Below are 16,232 nucleotides of genomic sequence, written 5' to 3'. Positions count from 1 at the left end.
ATCGATTTCCTGAAAAATATTTAAATTAAATTAAATAAGACTAAGTCGATCTTACGTTATTGCTACAGATGGCACTATTTGCAATGGAAATACACACGCCTTTCTAGCATCCCGTAGATGGCGCCAGCACGAGGCTCAATGTAATGAAAAATTATTTTTAAAAAAACCTTTAAACAGAGGGCGTTTTTATTTTGCGTCTTATTAATGTCAAAAATTTATAATTTTCTGTTGCTATTAAGCCATTCGTTAAGCGATGGGAACAATAAATCACACCGTTTCACTGGGCTTCCAAAAATGAAAGTTCAATCTACCCAAACTTTCGTTGTAATACAAAAATATATTACCCAATTACGAAGGTACCTAAAATAATATAATGCAATATATATATAACATATGTATATACAGACATTCATTTTATAAATTACATAAATAATTTAATACAAAATTTAATATAAAATATATCTATAACGTTCTAACGGCAGGCGAAGTATAACATTTCCACTGATAAATTTTTTTGGCAAGAAGCGGTTGCGTTTTTCCTATCTATAAATTTGAATTTTTACAGCCCCTTCCGGTATTTTTTTCATAAGCGTCCAAGCTTCCATACGAGACATATTCGCGCAGCTGACTTCATTTACGGCAAGAATTTCATCCCCTACATGCAATTCTCCACATTTATCGGCCGCTCCTCCTAAAATTTTAATTTTGGACGGATTTAAACAGGTAATTTAGAAGTTAAGAATTTAATAACTTACCAGTAAATATTTTTTTAACAAGTAATGGCACATCTCCTTTTGGGGAATCCTTACCACCCTCTATGCTGAATCCAAGTCCAGCCCCATCCTTAATTAACCCCACCGTGTGTGTTGCTCTTTTCGTTACGATTTTGGCATCCACATCGAGGGCTGCAGATAAAGATGTCATTGAAGATGACGATCTCCTAGATAAATTGGATGGCACCACTTCTGTTAATTCTTCATACACGATCGTAAAACTTATGCATGGCTCCTAGAAAAAATAAAATATTACAACAATAAATAAAATGAATTAAAAAGAATAAAAAAAATTACAAAATCCTGTCATATTTGTTTGATGTGTTTTTTATATGTTGTCTCTTATCAATTTAATAAAACACATTTATTCTACTTTACTTTGTAAAGGTAAATTTAAATTAAACAATATTATATGGCTTTTAAGGAAATATTTTTATTTAATTAAATTTACTTTTTCCAGCCCCCATTGTGCCTTACCTTCAGCAATTCTGTAGCTGCGTCATGACTCAGATCGGCCGTACTCTGGCCATTTATGGATAAGATCTTGTCCCCTTTTTTTAAAGTTCCGTCCTGATAAGCCACACTACCATACCTAATTCGATGAACCTATAAAAAAAAGTAGATTAAACCCTTTATTAATTAAAATTTGCCATGCACGACTTACAGTTTTAAACTGACAGTCGCCCCCAGCTGCCAAAATAATTCCTAAATGGGTTTCTATGGAGTCCCGATTCAAATGAAGCGTCTTCTGAGTGACGATTTCTTTTTCCGCTTTTTTTATTGGGTTTTCTTCTGATTTTTTTCCCGAAATCTCTTTATTTTGCGTCTGCCTTCTGGCTGGGATCGGTTTTGGAAGTTCAACTAACGGTTTTGTTTCTAACTCCTTAGAATTCGCCTTCACAGGTCGCGTTCTAATCTCAGTTGTAACGAAATTTTTTGGGAATACTGGCAGAGAATTGGCCGCGGCATTTTCAAAATTCTCCTTGAGGCTTTTTACGTTTACCCGTTTATTATTGCTCGAACTATATTTGCTTAAAACGCTTTTTCTAATTTCACCGATATTTTCGGTTTTCCCTTTTGGAGATGACATCGTAATACTTCGTTGAGCTGGTTCTGGCACTTCTGTAATAAAATTCATCAATAAATAACATCGTAAATGACTAAAATTAAAATATCGCTTAATAAACTGTACAAATACAGAGTGTTTTTTAAGCACGTCTCTGAACTTCCGGAGGTGGTTTTAAGGCAGCAGGTTCGGAAATTATTTAGTAGGTAAAAAATTAAAAAATAAATAAGAACTAAAAGTTTCTTCTTAGTTCTTAATTATTTTGATAAATGGATTTTCATCAAGTAAAAGCCACCTCAGTTCAAAAAATTAAAACGGAACAAAAGTTTGGATTCGTACACATCGTCTGTAACAGGCTTTATAAATGAAAAACCAGAGTATTTCTTATAAAACGCAATCGTAAACGTAAATTATTGTTAACGTCGTACCTTCGGATGTGTTGGTCATGGTTGCCGTTTGTTCTTCATCGCCATTAACTGCGATCGCATTAGCAGTTTTCAATACAACAGGGATCGCTGGTTCGACTTGATACTGTTGGACGACTTCCACCTCTTCTTTCACCTCTTTTTCTTCCTCTTCGTACTTTCTCTGGATTACAGGCGAACCTATTTTTAGATCTTTACCGCTACTACATTTTGCCGATGCCAAAATATTTTTTCTATTAACAGCTTCGACGCTAAATGGTTTCAACAAGCGGTTTTGGTTGTTCAACCTATCGTCGGATGTGGGCGACAGAGGTGGTGAACACCTGGAGTTGTAACTGGATTGGCTGGAACTAACGGCCGAATCGTTATCGCTCTCGTCGTCGTGCTTGGTGGAATCTTGGGCTTTAAATTTATCAATTTTCCTCGAGCTTACGTAATCGAAACTGCAATCAGACCTTGTAGGAGATGCGATACTCTCGAGAGATTTTGGATCATCGTTGGTTGTCCTGGAGCCGTTATTATCCAGAAACTTGGTGTTTAAGTAATTTTCGTAGATGCTTTCGCTGCTTATTTTTCTGATGGGTGATGGATAAACCTGAAGACTTTTTCTTTTAAAAGCTGGAGAATATTTGGGAACCGTAGTGGTCGACCAAGACGGTAGCACCAAAGGCACGTCTCTCGTTATTGGCTTGGATGAATTGTCAACACTGATATCGGATTTGGATGACAGAACTATCGTTGGGCCGGAATTTTTGATTTCAGGTATATCACAAGGGGTGATTTCATTTTCAGATGCCTCTGGGATCACTAATCCTTTCAGTTTGGATAAACGCCGTTTCCTCTGCTCGGCTAAAGTGTTCCACTTGGAGTGTTTCTCCTTTGAAAATATAGACATATCTATTAAACTCTGAGATCTCGTGTGAAGTAAGTTGGTTTTCGGCGTTTCAAACTTCTCCTCCTCAGACTCGCTCATATCTTGCCTCAAATCGTAATTGGAGCTGCTTATGGTTCTATCTAATGGAACCGGTTTTATTTGAGTCAAGTCGTTCCATGAAAAGTTAAAACTACCGGTGGGTTCGGTGGGTTTTTCTTTAAAATTGTTTGACGTCTCTATGAAATCCGGAAACTCATGTCCATCCGGGGGTTGGCGTGAATCACTCGGTAGAACTTCCATAAGGTCCGGATTATCTGGAATAACCGACAACGACATCGTAAGGTACTGATTAGATTTTCGTGGTACACTCGCATATATCGGCAATTTTACTATCTAATAATCGATGCTAATCCTACGAAAACTATGTTTAGCCAATGCAAACAAATGACAGTGATAGTAGATAGTGACATCTTGACACATATTTTCTAAACGAAAAATTTCAGTTTGAGATCTGAACAGTTTCTTTATAGGATCAAAATAACAAAGCATAAATCTAATATTTCTTTTTATAGCAATTAATTAATTTATAAGAAAAATAATTGTAAAATTCAAACCAAATTGCTTTATGTCCAAATATTCTCTTTCAAGCTTATAACAAAATATTTTCACAATGATTTTGAGATTTTAAAAAAGCCCACGCAAAAAAATAAATAAATTTAGAAATGATTTGAGAATGTTGAGAATATTTTGATTATACTTTATCGATTGAGGCTTGAAAATATTGATTATTAAAAAAATGATTTTTTCAATTAATTTAGCTTGAAGGCAAATCTGAATACAAATACTAAAGTTTTGAAATTATGTAATTTAATTGCAATTCAATTATTGCAATTATATTACAATTTCACAATGCTTAATTTAAAATACTTTTAAACCTTAAGGTGTTCCACTATTAATCCTGAATTAATTTAAGTGACGGCGGCAGTTAATTCGCTAATCGTACCTAACAGAAAGGAGTGTTGTTTATTTTCTTGCCCTCGCAAAATAATTTAATTTTTAAATTGCCAAAATGATCCAATTGCAAATATTTTGCTTCTGTTACTGCTATTAATCCGCTAAGTTAGAAATCTGTGGTTTCTAAGTTTTACAGTCCGATCGATAACAAAAAAAAAACAAAAACTAAAACATTCCTTTCACAGCGCTGTTACTTAACAGTTTTAACAGTAATTAAAACTACCTGAGCGTACGCTACTTCTGCAAAAATATGTTTAACACGAAAGGGCGTTAACTTTTTTATTAATCGCGTATTGTAAACATTGGCGATGAAGCAGCTGTTGTATTCGACTGCAAAACCGTACCATAAATTCTAATCGGTTCCGCACTTCATAAAATTGTAGTTTCATTTTACGATCGAACAGATGCAATTTTGAAAAGGAAACATGCTTTAAATATAAACCCCGAAACAAATTAGCAATACGTGTTTATTAAAAGATATTTGTTAAAGATGCTATGAGATCATCTATTTCTAAAAGCAACATATTAAATTTTAAATTAATTAGTCACTGACAGTTGGTTTGCCTATTTCTTAATAGTAGCAATATTGTTTCTGCTTACAGGCTACGCACGTACACAATAAAACTGGTTTGAGTGATTATAACAGTATTATAATAGTCATTATTAAGTTGGCTGTACTTACAAGAGAAAACATGAAAATTTATCCAAAAATCTAAAGAAAATCACTGCGCAATTGCATACGGTTCATGCACTGTCAACAAAACATCGTAAAATAGACAAACTGCGATGGTAATATGAATAAAGCATGTATCACTTTGTTAAACAGTATTTTATGACGAGACTGCTACATGGAGGAAAGTCTATATATTTTTTACTTGACTAATCTATGAGTAATAAGATATTTATTATCACTTAATAAGCAAACATTTACGGAACTGATCAGGTACATCGGATTTTAATGATTTTGCGACAAAAGACGATCATTTCAACTTAAATAGAATGTGACGAGTCCAAGTATTTGGACCTTCTATCAGATAATCGACTGTAGATATTTTAGAATATTTTAAAAGCTAGAAACAGCTCGGAGATAAACACGGAATTTCATAAATGCCGAGTGTCCTACATTAATACCGATAAAACAATATTTAAAACGACTGCTTTTGCTTTTGATATTAGCAAAATTCAAAAGTTATTCATTCGCAATCGGCAACTATAATTTGTATTAAGATTTTTTTCAATAGTTGGTTTTCCTTTAATTTGCTGCCGCTATCGTCTTTCGGTCACACTGTAATTTAAAACAAAATTCCGACAGTATTATTTTTTCAATTATCGCATTGACAATAAAAACAAAACGCACATGTTAGTATACTGACCGTCGAGAACATTAAAACGCGTTATTAAAATTGTTTTAAATAATTATAATTTATAGGTCGACTCTTAACTCGCGCAAAACTTATTTAATTAACTTAAATATTTCAAACGACTTTGAAGCCCAACCTTTTAGTGTACGTATTATCATTCTTGTGATTAGTTCTTGCTCTGCATTCATTTTACTTTTAAATCAAAATGCAAAGCCTTAAAATACATTCATTTACGGTTTTCCAACGGTGCCTTGCATATGTCGCCACATATTACCATTTTGGTATTTGCTAATTTTGTTGTGAATAACATTATTTGTTATTTGTACGAAAAGTAAGCGAAGGCAAAGTATAATACACGGTTTGCTCTAAAAAAATCAAAATTTAAAATTGCGAAAACAATGAGGCAGGCTTAAGAATAAATTGGTAACGAGATGGATCATCAAGTATTTAGATTGTGTCACGCGATAAGTTGTAAAAAGGCAATCAGGAAAATCACAAAACTTTATAAATGTAAAAAGAGCGGCTTGGAAACTACGACAGTCGATAAACATTTTTTTTAATTCCTCATAATCGCTACTTGAAATATTTTGAAATAAAACTCACCCAAGTTTAGCGTATCTTGCCGAATCACTCACACCATACGTGTCGAAAAAACAACAAAATAATCACAAAAAATAGGAACTGTCGCAAGCCGGTTGACTAGGAGAGATAATAAATTTTTTTAATGTTTAATTTAAGCACTAAAACGAGCCCAACAGTTTTCACACCGATTTCAAACCAAATTCCGAACAACGTCTATCCGCACTTTATTCTATTCTCGTATCGGGTTCGCTTCTTTTTGTTTTCGTTACACTACCTCTTCCCAACGCTTAAAATCTCACGTTAACTAAAGAGTTACCGGGTTCGAATTAATTTGATTGACGATATAGTTTTTCGGATGGAGTGCAAAAGCAGGAACGTAAGCAACAACGTAGAAAGAAAGAAATGGCAAGGCATCGCAGGTCAGTGGACGGTGCAAGTCAAGGGCATCCAGCCAAGTTGTGCGGTGAGTTGTCGATCATACTGCTGCTGCTGCTGCTGCTGGCTGCTGCTGCCGCCGCCGCCGCTGCAAACCGCGAGCAGAAGTTCTTGTTCGGTAGAGGAAGCAACATTAAAGCCTCTACTACCCACTTAATTATACCCCTCAAGGTCGCGCGGTTTTTTTATCATCTATTGACATCTTTCCTACTGACACGCAATTGTTTTTTCAAAACACCCTGTCCGAATCCGGGTGGACTTGTAAAATATATACGATACGTCCTAAGGTAAAGAGTGCCTAACCCGACAATTCAAAAATATAACATATAATTAAAAACATAATTATGCCTCTAGTAGTAGTCGAGTTGGTTTTGTTAGTCTTTTTTTATCGTCTATTAACATAGTTCCTACTGACATACAGTTGCTTATTTTTAAATGTCACCTGGGTAAGTCTAACTATTTTTGTAAGATATGTACGATGTGTTCCAAGGTAAAAACTCCCAAATGTGCGATACAAAACCCCACTGCAAATACTAAAACTCAATTACCCACCCCTCTAAGAAAGCTGCTTTTTGTTGTTCGTCGTTCTTTTTTTATTATCTACTAAGATCGCTCGCACTGACGCGTAATTGTTTTTTTTTTCAAAAATTTTGATATTGATATTCTTGCTTAAATTAAAGCTAAAAAGTGTCGTTCTTTGTTTTTATTAGTCTGTCCGTTAACTCTGTCTGTTAATATAGTTCCTACTGTCGTGCAAATGTTTTTTTAAAAATTGCCCTGTCGAGTCTAAGATGTATAAGATGTATCCCAAAAAGTGCCTGAGTCAAAGATTTAAAATACAAAACTTCGATCTGCTGCTATGACACCCCAATCTGCAAGTACTATATCTCTGTTACCCATCTAATTATGTCCCCAAGAGGGCTGCCTGTTTTTTTGTATTTAATTTTTTATCGTCTATTAACATCGTTAATACTGACACGCAACTAATTTTTTAATATACGATGCGCCTAAACAACGAGATCCTTCCTGCAATTGTTTTTTTCAAAAATAACATCCTGGTGACCACAGGTTTTTTGTAAGATATACGATGTGTAACAATCTGCAAATAATTAAAGAATTTATTACTCGCCTTTCTATCTTTTTTTTATTTCTTTTTTTATCATTATGAAAACATAGCACCATAGCACATAGCACCATAGGAAGCGTTTCATAATAAAACAAGCTATGCGATGGGAAAATAGAATCATACAAGAGGAGAAGAGGAATGTTTTGGTTAAAAAAATATTTTTTCGGAATTAATATACACATCAAACTAAATTTAAAACATAATTGAACTTCCTGTATTTTTTGTCTGTTGAATATTTAAACAACCTCCGATCGTTATAAAGTATTTAGCATCAATGACTCAAAAAAAGTTTCCACTAACTCGTATTTTTATTTAATAAATATGACATATTTGGCATATTTCCCACAGACATCTAAGGTGACGTTAGTTCGAATCTAAGAAGATTGAACAAACTAAATAATCCGGTAAAAATCAAATCAAAATGCTACAAGACCGTATACAATCAGAGCTCAACCTTTGTTGCAATCAAGCTGCAAGGCACTTCCGTGTAGAATTAGTCATTAAACCTTCCACATATGAGTTTTGAACGGACTTGTGGGTGGCATGGAAAAAGAACTGGTTTTATAAGGTCAATGCAAAAAGTGTAACAAGCCGCGCAAGGATGATATATTATAAACAGTTCTAAGACGCGATAAGAATGTTTAATGTAAACTGTTTCCGAGAAAAATGCAGCAAATATTTCGCTTTACTGTACAACCTGGTAATATTTACATATCAAATTGCTCTCGGTGCTTAAAAAAAGTGAAAGCCTTCACGTTTTGATAATAAAACCACATTTATCTTCATTGACCCGTTTTTTTTCAATATAACTGCAAAAGTTATTCTTATTGTGTACATTTATCTGCCACAACATGGTATTTATTTTCGAAACACGGTAATGTCATCCATTTTAAAATTTATTCTCGACTGTTTTCAACAAGAGTAGCTGGCATACTGTGGAAGCTATGTGTGTGTTTTGATTTTTCGATTTTCCACAGATATTTCTATATAAAAAAAAATCGACAATTTGATAATAATTATAATTATATGTTTACTAAAACACCTTCAAAAAGTGAATCCTTTTTCATGCTGTTTTTTTTTGTACTAAAGCTACATATCGCCTTCTCAATTAATTTGGTTGGTTGCGGAAATTGCGAATTAAAAATATTACCGCCCGAGTAACAGTAACCAAATGCCAAATTAAAATTTTTGCAGGACCAGAATTTCTGTTCGCATGTCCGCGTTAAATACATTATGTTGGTCACGCGTTGACCTGCTAATGAATTTAACGGACCAAGATGTTAAAAAGAGTTTTATGAACCATTTTGTAAAAAACAAATGAGCAATCCCGTTTTACCGAAAAATTTACACTAATAAGTTCTTACCTCTGGAGATATTTCAAACAATGAAGTCATTTTTGTTCAGATAATGCGGGATAGGTAAACTGTGTGGGGATATGTTCGAAAATTTTCAAATTTTTAAAATTTCATTTGAATATCGCCAAAAAGTCCAACCATAATATCGGAAACCTTTGACAACATTTACAAGGAACCTTGCCACTTAAAAAAATATGAAACGAAAAATGCACAATTCGCTGTTATCTAAATAATCTGATCTGTTAAACATTCGTTACCGCTTTGAATACTTTTAGTTTATTTGCCGAAACGATTATTTTCAAAACGCGCACCTACATTTATTTATATCGAACAACGAATAATTACCCTACCTGTTATTTAGATAAGGATAAAATAACTTTTTGGGAAACATTTTGCGATAAATTTTTCGACAAACTCGCCGTTAAATAATAAAAAAAAACTTGTTTGCCAATACAACATAACCATATAGAAAGTGCGCTTATATTATCTGCTTTGGGCACGTTTTTATTGCAAAGCTTCCTGGAAATTGATCCATTTTCAAGTTTGTTGTAACCGTCACGATTTCAAGAAATATACATTTTCATTGCTCTATCGGTTTCCTGTAAAACGCGCGATTACATAATTTTGTGTCCCCATTTAAAATACAAAATTTCATTCATAAAATGTTGCGGGGGAAAATTAATGTTGGAAACCGTCCAAGCTTATTTATTGACCCGATTGTTATTTATACTGGTTCAAGTCCCGGCGCATTCACCATTACTTACATTTATATTCTGTGGACGTGATGCGTTGGTTGTCACTTTCTAAGGACTTTTCTTCCATCGTATTTAGTTCTGAACTCTCCACTGTTACTTTTGGTACGGATGCTATCCCACTAAAATAGAAAAGATTCGTTTTTAAGGTGTTTCTTTTTGTAAAGGACAATGTTGATAAGTGCAAGGAAACTCAAAAACATAAAAAAAAAAATAATACGACGGTCTCGGAGAGTAACCTTACTGATACACGAGTTTCTGAATAACTTTTTTTTTATACGGCAATTGAATCAAACTGGCAAGCAATAATCATACGATTTTATAGAATGTTATTCGATTTTTTATGCTATGCTATGCTATGCTTTATTTCTTAATGCAAGAGAGTTAATTTATTATATTTAATTAAGTTAATTTATTAAACTGTTAAACCTAGCGGTATTTGCTATATTCTATAGAGGGAGTATTATATCGATGATGCCTGTCAAGGATCTTGCGAGTGGCAGGTAGACGATTAGGTAGTTGACCTACCTGTGCCTTAATCTTTAAAATTAGAATTATAGTTGCTTTCAGGCAGTTGTCCAAATTTGCTCTTGAATATGCCTAGTGTTTCTGAATTTGTTTATAAGAGACGGATTAGTAAAAATAAATGTGTTTAAAGTTCTTGGGCACCAAAACTCAACAATTCGGAGTTACAAAAAAATGATTGGAGTTAGACAGTCGACAATATACCGACTTGCACGAGGATAAACGTTGGCCTCATTAGGCCATCAAAGAGAAGAACAGGAAGAAAAGAAACTGTAATAAATCAGGATGAAAACACTGCCAAATAGAAGAATAAGAAGAAGAATATTTACTACAATTAATGTATTTTCATATTATTCTTACTTCTATACCAGTTTTTATTAAGTTAATCTTAGGATAATTAATATCTCCATTATTTTCATTCGCCAAAAATCGTCCTTCTATTCTATGCAAAAAAATGTAAATACGGAAAACTATAATTGCAATTTATCTTAACTTTACGATATAACCTTTAAATTGTCCACCATATTTATTAATCCCTATCATTGTAAATTTACACTTTCTTATTCTCTCGCATTAAGAAATTAAGTATAGAGTTAATTAATGTTAAACTGCTTTTAAAACCATTCATTGCTTCAAATTCTTTAAAAAAATCTATGGCTTCCTTCGAAAATGATCAGCCCAAAGAAATAAAAAAAAAATCCTACTCTCTATGCGAATCACATTACCCATTTGGACGACTGTAAATCAATAAGTATGCGAAGGATTGATGTTTAAATGATTTTTTATACCATATTTGGTTCTGCTTTCAATTCCTTAGGTCTGGTAAACATCGAGCGATCTCATATATAAAAAAATTGTGGAATATTGCGACACCTAAAAAAATTACCCAAAGTTAGAAGAAATATCTTGTCCTCCCTCTTCTTCATCCTCCCCTATCGTTGACAGATGGGACGACATAACCCACTTAGTGCCGAAGAGATCCATTCCATTGGATATAAAATCCAGATCGTCGCCTTCGACGCATTCGTTCATCGAATAATCAAAGTCGAATCTCTCACACTCTAAAAACCTTTTCAATGTATCCACTGAGCTTTCCATATCGGATTTGTTCGACGATTTGGGAACAAAATCCACCAGCCTAGGCAAAGTGCTTTTACCCTCGCCTGCAACATGTTTGTTCACTTTATCTCGCGATCTTGGTGTTTTAATTGGCTTTTTAGTTGTATCAGGAGATTTTTCGATACACATCTCTTCCATTTCGCATCCGGAATGGCGACAATGATCTGCACCATCGACTATGTTATTGTTCTCTTCTATCAACGCTATTTTCTTGTCCAAATTCGGCATATTGTAATCGTCTTCCTCAAATTCGTTGACGATATAAGAAAGGTCGAGTTGTTTTTGAATGCTTGTCGGTGTCGACGGTAAACTACCAGCAAAACTGGACGTTGTAGATGCGAACCTATCCAGCACGGTAGATATAGTGCTTCCAGTATCGTCGGATTCGCTTAAACTTTGAGTCGACTCTTGAGAAAATAAATCCAAATACACTTCAGCATCTGGAGGATTGCCTTCCGACAAACGGCGACAAACATCGGGGGAATATTTTCGCCGCCCGCTATTCCGTGGAGACTGCAGCCTCGCACCTTTGCACATCAAAGACTCCTGTTGTTTATTGGTGGGCACTATGGCGCTGTTTTCGTGATTCTTGTGAAGTTTCCGGTGAATTTTCCGAGGTGGCACCGGCGGTGGTTTTTTTTCTTCGCTAACAATCACAGGAAGATCTTCCGGAACCTTCACATTAAACGAATGCTTCACCAAAAGCTTAATGGCCACGTTGGACTCTTTTAAAAGTCGGACGCAGTCTATCCTAGTCATACTGTTAACTGGCACCGAATCTATTTTCAAAACTTCATCCCCTTCGACCAACTGACCCCAAGAACTTTGTACTCTGGACGCGGGACTATCGGGAGCGCAGGACTGGATAAATAACCGCTTGACGAACTCGTGAGCTTTGGTTCCTCCTTCGAATTTCAATCCGAAACCAAGTCGTTCTCCTGGAAGTCGATAAACGATAACTTCTTCGGTTACATCTTTGATGATTTTGCTTTCTTCGTTGCCAATGGTGAGGACGGTTACGAATTCCGAAGCACCGTCAGCGATTCTCTGCGATTTCGTATCGGTACCCACTGATACCACCGTAATAAACGGATCTTGGTAGTTCTGCGACATTCTTTGTGGTTCAATTACTTCGTGGAATGATCTGGAATAAAAATAACTTGTTCTAAATTGATCCCAAAATATAAGTCGCTGATTAATCTTTCACTCAGGTAACAAAAGTAATATTACATTTAGGTTTAACATCCACTATCAAAGCATTGTGAGCAAAGTTTTTAGAGCCCTACGGTTCACAATTAGAAACTTTTGAGTAGTTTGTGATAAAGACCGGATTTAGAGAATGCCTCTGTTATTTAAACACCACAGGCACAAGTTAGTTGTGATATGATAGGGCACATGATGTAAGTCCTGACCTATGACCTATAACCCAATGTTGAGTGAATCCAACATAAAAAGATCGAATACCAGAAGGGTTATGCGATGTTTTATTTATATATTATATAAAAAAATATGTTTTAAGTACAAGCACAGTTATTTAATTGATTGAGTTTTATTCCATATTTGGAAAATTGTGCTTAGAAATACACAACAAAAACAATGGATAAGATTTTGATATAGATTTATTTAATAGAAATTCTCTTGTCATAAGATATTTCTTTTAAGTAGCAGTTATTTTTACTAGTTTTTAGTCCTTTTTTGTGCAATCGCCTTACTTTTTTAATCTAACTTAGTGCGTGTGTAAGCACCGTTGTATTGTAAGTTGCTATGTGCAGGAGGATAAATAAAAAAATAAAATAAATTACAATATACCAAAACGTACAAAATAATATTTCTTTATCCATCTAAAATATAAAAAACATAAAAAAAAATTGCAAAGGAAGAATGGAATTTTGAATTTCTTTTGGAGGTCTAGTTCGCCACCCTCTAAACCTCTAACTAACTGTTATCCGGGAAACTTGCACAAATGTTTTGTTTTGTTTTTTAGTTGTTTTTGGTCAAGTGATAGTGTTAACGATTTTTATATTTCCATTTGCTATACAAATCGCAAATTTTTGAAATTTTCTATATATTATTTGAAAATCGTCCCTTTTAAAGCAATTAAACAATTAAGCATTTAACTTCGTTTTTTGTCCTTTTAATTCTTATGAATACTGTTTCACATATCAATGGAAATAAAAAAAAATTCTCGTGTTTTCTCAATTTGATTAAGATAAAAAATAATAGAAAATATGTAAAACATTCAAGAATTCGAAAAATAGATATCAAAAATATTTCAAAAATAATAATAATAAGGACAATACCAAGTTGCATAATTCAACCCAGCTCTTCTTCTCACATGTTTGCAGGTCTGTTATTAGATATTATTATAAAAATGAAGATTGAACAAATATTTAATTAGAGTCCATTGAAAAAAATACCAAATTTTGAGGAAGCACGAATTTTTCTTCTAAAGGTTTACAAGCTAATTTGGCTTAAATTAGTAACTGGAATTTTCTGTTAGATAAGTGGAATTTTTAATAACTGTTTACTTCTAAATAAATAGTAAAAAATGTATCAATTTAAAAGTAAGATAAAAAAGTAGTAAATGGTAAGTAAACCCGTCCAAATAGCAATCTTCAGACAATCGATCTTGCGATGCTGTGACCTCCTTAATACTTCTTCAAAACATCGAAGTTCCCAGTACCGGAACGTTAATTTTTAACATTTCTATTCAACAATTTAATTTTATTTCACCGAAATGTATCGATATAACCGTAAAAAGAAGACTGTGGGAAAAAGCGTGGGCCTAATATAAATGTGAAGATGACATAACCGGTTAATTGTCGCAGGTTCTGGCAAAATTAAAATGCTTAAATCGTGATGCCATATGTTAAAAGTGCGCAGAGAAATCAATGCCGGTAAATCTTTCTTGCATTGTGCGAGAGAAACTGGGAATTTGATTCGAAGAAAGTACCTAATATAAACAGCCTTAGGTAATAAATTTCGATGCAAACAAAAGCGACGAATCGCTTTGGCGTTTGATTTTTTGTTTTTGTGCAAGCCTGCGCTGGGCGTGTAAACTAGGTGGTGTTTTTACTGTCCGAAATGTCGATTGGTTCCTAAATCGGCTAGCCCCACCTTTTCAATTGGATTACTTAATCAACGTTTCCGACTATTCGCAGTATTTAAAAATGACGCTGCCGTCAAAATACACCTGTTAACCCGATCCAAACAATATAAATATTTATAATTGAATAATACCAAAACATATACTTACACAACCAATCGTTCCGCTTTTCAAAAATTATAACCGAATTACCGATAAATTCAGTAGGCCAATTAATTCACAATCATGTTTCTTTAAAGTAGAAATTTTATCCTTTGCCGCTAAATGCACCTTTGTGACATAAATATGAAAGGAATTTAGAACGTTTAAATATCAAATCACTTTAAGGTAAATTTACACTCGTTCACTCGCATATGAATATCATATTTTCACACGGCCGATGAGACACGGACGTCGATGAAATTAAAAAAAAAAACATTGACCGAAAGAATCTAAAACATATTTCAAACCTGCATTAAACTGGCCACGATTAAGGCAGGTACCTCTCTTAACGGTACCCGCGGTATCAAATTAAATATTGAATACAGCACGCGGATTTACATGGAACCCAACACTACTACAATCAAATGTTACTTGTAATTTATGCGGACTTACATTTAATTTTTTCGCACACATTTTCGCCTTGCGATTGATTCCATGCGGCTTTAGATCTGCCGAACTTGCGGGGCACTCTTTCAGAGATTGTAAACAACTGTTTTCACCTCTTTGGGAGACCCAGTTGGAAGATATGACCTCGTATAGGCTCGCATGTCCTCGCGTTACAACCTGGCATTTATCTTCAGGCACTCTTCATACTTATCAAGATTTTTAACTGGGTTTCGCGTGAGTCTCATATAATTCTTCCAAAAATGCAGCCTAAAAAATGGTAATGTCACGAGGATCGTTATACACTCTTTAAATTATTGCAAACCCATTTTTATTTATTATTTTTATTATTCATAGAAATGTTTGGAAGGTAATTTGAGAAAATTAATTGGCTATACGATAATTATTCTAGTCAATAGTATGTATCGAAAATTAACAGAATATAATTTAATTAGTTATACAACTATTTAATGCCCCCAATAAATATTTTTTTTGAAATGGACACAATAATGTTCAGACATATAATTAAACAAATAGATTTAAGAAAAACATACATTTAAACTGCTAAACATATTAATTATGCATTCATTTATTAACTCATTTTATTATCTTTTTTTTTTCAGGTACAGTGTATTAAATTGTTATTTTCTTCAAATATTTAAATTCATATTGTTTAATATTTGGGCGACTATGAATTCGAATTTGATGATAGTATGACTCTGTCTTGTAGATGGCGCCACGTACATGTTTTTTCACCTGACGATTATAATAATTATAAATTTTATTGTTTATTAAATCTTATAAAAATGTTTGCAAAATATTTAGAAAAAATTAAATTACCATACGACAGCTTAATTTAGCCAAGATTTCTACATCCAAAAGTCAATAGAATTTAATTACTTGTGTATTTAATGCCCCCGAATAATCGATCTTTTAAAAATGGATACAATAATGATCTAAAAAACGCATCATTAATTAAAAAGATTTAAAAAACATAAATATTTAAAATATCAAACACATTAACTTATTAATTCATTTTAATATAGTTGTTAATTAATAATGTTGGCTAATTTATAAGAAATGATTTTTATTAAATTAATAATTATAGTTTATAAAACACACAAACCATCTGAA

At 33.5% G+C, this 16,232-nt stretch overlaps 1 protein-coding gene across 2 annotated transcripts; it reads right to left on the bottom strand.

The window, feature by feature from the left end:
- Positions 1–36: 36 nt before the first annotated feature.
- Positions 37–15,255, bottom strand: LOC132695683 (uncharacterized). 2 transcript variants are annotated; one of them, XM_060660095.1, is made up of 8 exons: positions 14,664–14,702; positions 11,175–12,551; positions 9,776–9,885; positions 2,268–3,452; positions 1,438–1,895; positions 1,251–1,379; positions 756–1,008; positions 37–691 (listed from the first exon to the last, which is right to left on the bottom strand). In XM_060660095.1, the coding sequence occupies exons 2-8, from the start codon at positions 12,518–12,520 to the stop codon at positions 540–542; spliced, it is 3,633 nt and encodes a 1,210-aa protein (XP_060516078.1). In that variant the 5' UTR covers positions 12,521–12,551; positions 14,664–14,702; the 3' UTR covers positions 37–539. The 2 variants fall into 2 exon arrangements, with proteins under 2 accessions (XP_060516078.1, XP_060516077.1); XM_060660094.1 differs by lacking the exon at positions 14,664–14,702 and adding an exon at positions 15,108–15,255 and having other exon boundaries at positions 38–691.
- Positions 15,256–16,232: the final 977 nt, after the last annotated feature.

Source organism: Cylas formicarius, unplaced genomic scaffold (assembly GCF_029955315.1).
Source record: "Cylas formicarius isolate icCylForm1 unplaced genomic scaffold, icCylForm1.1 PGA_scaffold_12__32_contigs__length_19106922, whole genome shotgun sequence".
Classification (NCBI taxonomy): domain Eukaryota; kingdom Metazoa; phylum Arthropoda; class Insecta; order Coleoptera; family Brentidae; genus Cylas; species Cylas formicarius.
The sequence above is the reverse complement of the archived record's forward strand: the minus strand, read 5'-3'. Positions and strand labels throughout refer to the sequence as shown.